Raw genomic sequence first — 3,356 nt, 5'->3', positions numbered from 1 at the left:
AGAAAGGGCAACAGGCACAGGAGACATCAGGCCTCCGTCCTGACGGATCCTACATGCATGCACGAGACAGAGCCCGAGAATGGATTCTGTCACAGCAGGGCCTGCACTGAGCCTGCAGCCCGGCCTCCCTGGATATTATGGTCGAGGCCCCAGCAGAGCCTCCTGGATTCCCTGGTCACAGAAACTTGGAGAAAACCAGCGTTTACCTGTTGTACCCGATGAGACTGAAGTCACGTGTCATACAGGAGTGGCTCAGTGATGCACCATAACAGAGGTGAGATTCTGGCGCTGCCCTCGGCCCTCCCTCCACTCCTTTCTTCCCTGATTCTCTCCGGACACAATGTCCTCGCTTCTCACTCTTTCCTGCCTAGAAAGGATTTTCACTTTGAATCTCTACATCTTGGATCCTGGTCCCCTGCCACACACTCTCAGCTTTTATTTTATTTTATTTTAAATTTTTTTTTTATTTTTTGCAGTACCAGGAATTGAACTCACGACCTCACACTTGCCAGGCAGGTGCTGTGCCACTGAGCTATATTCCCAGCCACACTCTCAGCTTTGTGCAGGACGAGGGGCTACAGGTGCCGATGTCAGCTCAGTGAGGCCTTTTCAGGTGCCCCCACTGAGGACCCTCAGCCCTCGCTTGTGCCACCTGCTTTATTGGTTACAGCACTCGGTACTGTCTTCCACTCCATTCTCTAGTGCTTTGTCCCTCTGCTCCTCCAGGCTGCGAGCTCCTAGAGGGCAAGCAAGAGAGGGGGCTTCTCTGTGCAGGTCTGGGCCTAATTCAGCCCAGGAATAAGGTGAGAATTTGAGGCACAGTGATTGAATAAATCTGAGCATCTTCCTCTGAATGACCCTATGGATCCCACATATGACATCATTGTGTGTACATTTCTGTGTGTGTGTGTGTGTGTGTGTGTCTGTGCTTGTGTCTGTGTGGATCCTTTGGGATGCTGCTTGAAAGCAGCCCCACCTGGGAGGTTTAGACGGGGGTCCCTGGGACCATGGGGGTCACTTTTCTGGAGCCTTTGGGAGCTGGCTGAGTCCTGCACTGGGCGGTCTCTCTCCTCTGGACTTCTCCCTTCTCCTCTGCACTCTGCCATGTCCCAGGCCTTGTGCCTGGCCTTGCCCCTTGCTGGGCCGTGGTTCCCAAGTGTCTGCTGAGGGTGGAATAACACACATCGCCCTTTAATGTGGAAGTTCCTTCATACTGGGGAGTGGAGTGCAGGGGTCCCATGCTGTGCTCTGCATCTCTGCCCTGTCAGCATCCTCACCTGCCTCTGATTTGGGCGACGTGGATACCATCCCTCCTTCTAAAGCCACCATCGTCCAGTCACCTCACATCTCCAATGAACAAGAAATTGACGTGATCTCTTACGGTTGGTCCCTTCTAAGAAAAAGCAAGATTAAGCGGTGATTTCCAACATCCTCTGGCCAGAGAGAAACATGACTTCAGTGATGTGAAAAATGTAGAAGAGGTAAATGACAGGGACATCAGATGAATGGTGGCCAGGATCTGGCAGGAGGGGAGAGAGAAGAAAATACTTTCGGTACAGAATTGAGGAAAATGGTCTAGACTGCACAGTGGTGAAGGCTGCATGACACTGAGAAGGCAATAAAGGCCACCAAGCTGATCGTTTTAAACAGCACTAAACTCTTTAACTTTATTTACATTAATTCTACGGTGTCCACATCTCTGGGAATTAAGGAAAGCAATAAGTACAATAACAAGTAAATCTGGCAGAGAAGGGAATGGGAGGTTTGGGTCAAGAGCTGCCTCCAGGTAGAGCTCAAGAGGTGAGCCCTGCGATGGAGCCTCCAGGAGTTCCAGCTCTGCAGCTGGCGACCACAAGGATCCAGGAGCTGGCGCTGGCTCTAGAGCCTGAGCTGGGGAAGGAGCGGCAGGTGGAGCTGGCACCAGCTCTACAGCTGGGACTTCAGTGAGGGCTGGAGCTGATGCTGAAGTTGCAAGAGGAGAAAAGATCACCAACGGTCCATGTTCCTCCCCAGGCCAAAACCTTCCCACCTCCCGTCAGACACAGCCGTGTGCCCCGACACAGCCCCAGCAAGTTCTCCCAGACGGCGTCCCCCACTGACTGCTGAGTGTCTCCTGGGTCACCCGGCATCTGGAAGCTCTGTGGTGCTCCAAGGCCATCCCCTCCCCATGGGTCCACCCCCCAGTCCTCCTTACCCGGGGGCTCTGCCTCAGGGGGCTCAGGGGGCTCCAGGAGAAGCTCAGCCTGGGAATCCACCTGGGAGTGCAGCTCCAGTGCAGAGTCACGGACAGGAGAGGTGGACCTGGGGCAGGCAGGGAGGCAGCAGGGTGAGAGGCCTGGCCGTCCTCCCACACTACTTGCCCAGGGAGGGCCGAGTGGGCCTCCTGCCCAGTCAGTGCAGTGTCCAGCCCCACTCTCTCCCACCCGCGGTGGGGCAGTGCAGTCCCAGGCAGCCTTGAGAGACTGACAGAAGGCTCCTTGGGAGCGAGTCCTTGCTTTGTGGCGCGACACCTCTGCCTTCCTCAGGGAAGCCTGACACAGTGTCTCCTGCCCCTGCCCACTGGCAGGTCAGCTCGGGGAACACAGATTGCTTCTGCTGTGTCCTTGAACTCAAGGGCCCTGACCTGTTGTTCCAGAAATACCTGAGAAGTGAGGGGCCAGTGGGAGTCTGTTCAGCCTCTCTTCAGTTTCTAACTCAGGCAGGGAGGTGCTGCCCAGATCTCTTTGCCTCTACAGAGCTCTACCTGCATTGTCTCTACCTCGATCCCGGAGAAACCACCTTGATGGGAGCAGTGTCTGCTCTGTAGCCCAGGGTCACTTTCTGGCCTCGAAATGACAATGAAATCCCAAAGGGCAGTGGCTGGATCTGCTCTGATTGTAGGATCACGGTCAATCCCTAGAAAACCGTGTGCACACAGTGTGTCTTCAGCTGTATTTGGGGGTTGATGGGACCCACCTGGCCTTCCATGACATCTAGGGGCCTGGGCCCTTTGCTGTCGCCAGGAATTCCTGCTCTGAGTACACCCTGAAGGCCATAAAGGGCCTCTTGAATCCCTTTCCAGTGAACAGCAGAAAGCTTCCCCCATGTGTGGGTCAGTGAGAGGTTGGAAGATCAGCCGAGTCAATAAGCACAGCCTCTGCAGCGGGTCTGCCATGGGGCCAAGGCCACAGCTAACCCCTTGCCGCAGAGCCCCGGTTCCATCCTCAGTGAGCCTGTGATCCTCATCCACACAGCACCTGATTGCTTAGAGTTGTAAACTGAGGCCAACAGAGGAGCTTGTGCCTTGTCAAGACTCGGAGCCAGAGGTGGCTGAGTGCCGCTGACAGGGCTGCTGAGAACAAAACTCACCTTCCCAC

General features: G+C 55.0%; 1 protein-coding gene across 1 annotated transcript in view; it reads right to left on the bottom strand.

The window, feature by feature from the left end:
• Positions 1–1,642: 1,642 nt before the first annotated feature.
• The window catches only part of LOC102007642 (skin secretory protein xP2-like), a 3,727-nt gene continuing 2,013 nt past the window's right edge, over positions 1,643–3,356 (bottom strand). Inside the window, exons 3-4 of the mRNA XM_005399752.1 lie at positions 2,195–2,301; positions 1,643–1,962 (exon numbers count right to left, since the gene is read on the bottom strand). Of these exons, the coding sequence (XP_005399809.1) occupies positions 1,643–1,962; positions 2,195–2,301 (427 nt within the window). The remainder of the gene's footprint in view (positions 1,963–2,194; positions 2,302–3,356) is intronic.

Source organism: Chinchilla lanigera, unplaced genomic scaffold, assembly GCF_000276665.1.
Source record: "Chinchilla lanigera isolate Chin_1 unplaced genomic scaffold, ChiLan1.0 scaffold00066, whole genome shotgun sequence".
Lineage (NCBI taxonomy): Eukaryota > Metazoa > Chordata > Mammalia > Rodentia > Chinchillidae > Chinchilla > Chinchilla lanigera.
Note: the sequence above shows the minus strand (reverse complement) of the source record. Positions and strands in the feature narration are given on the sequence as shown.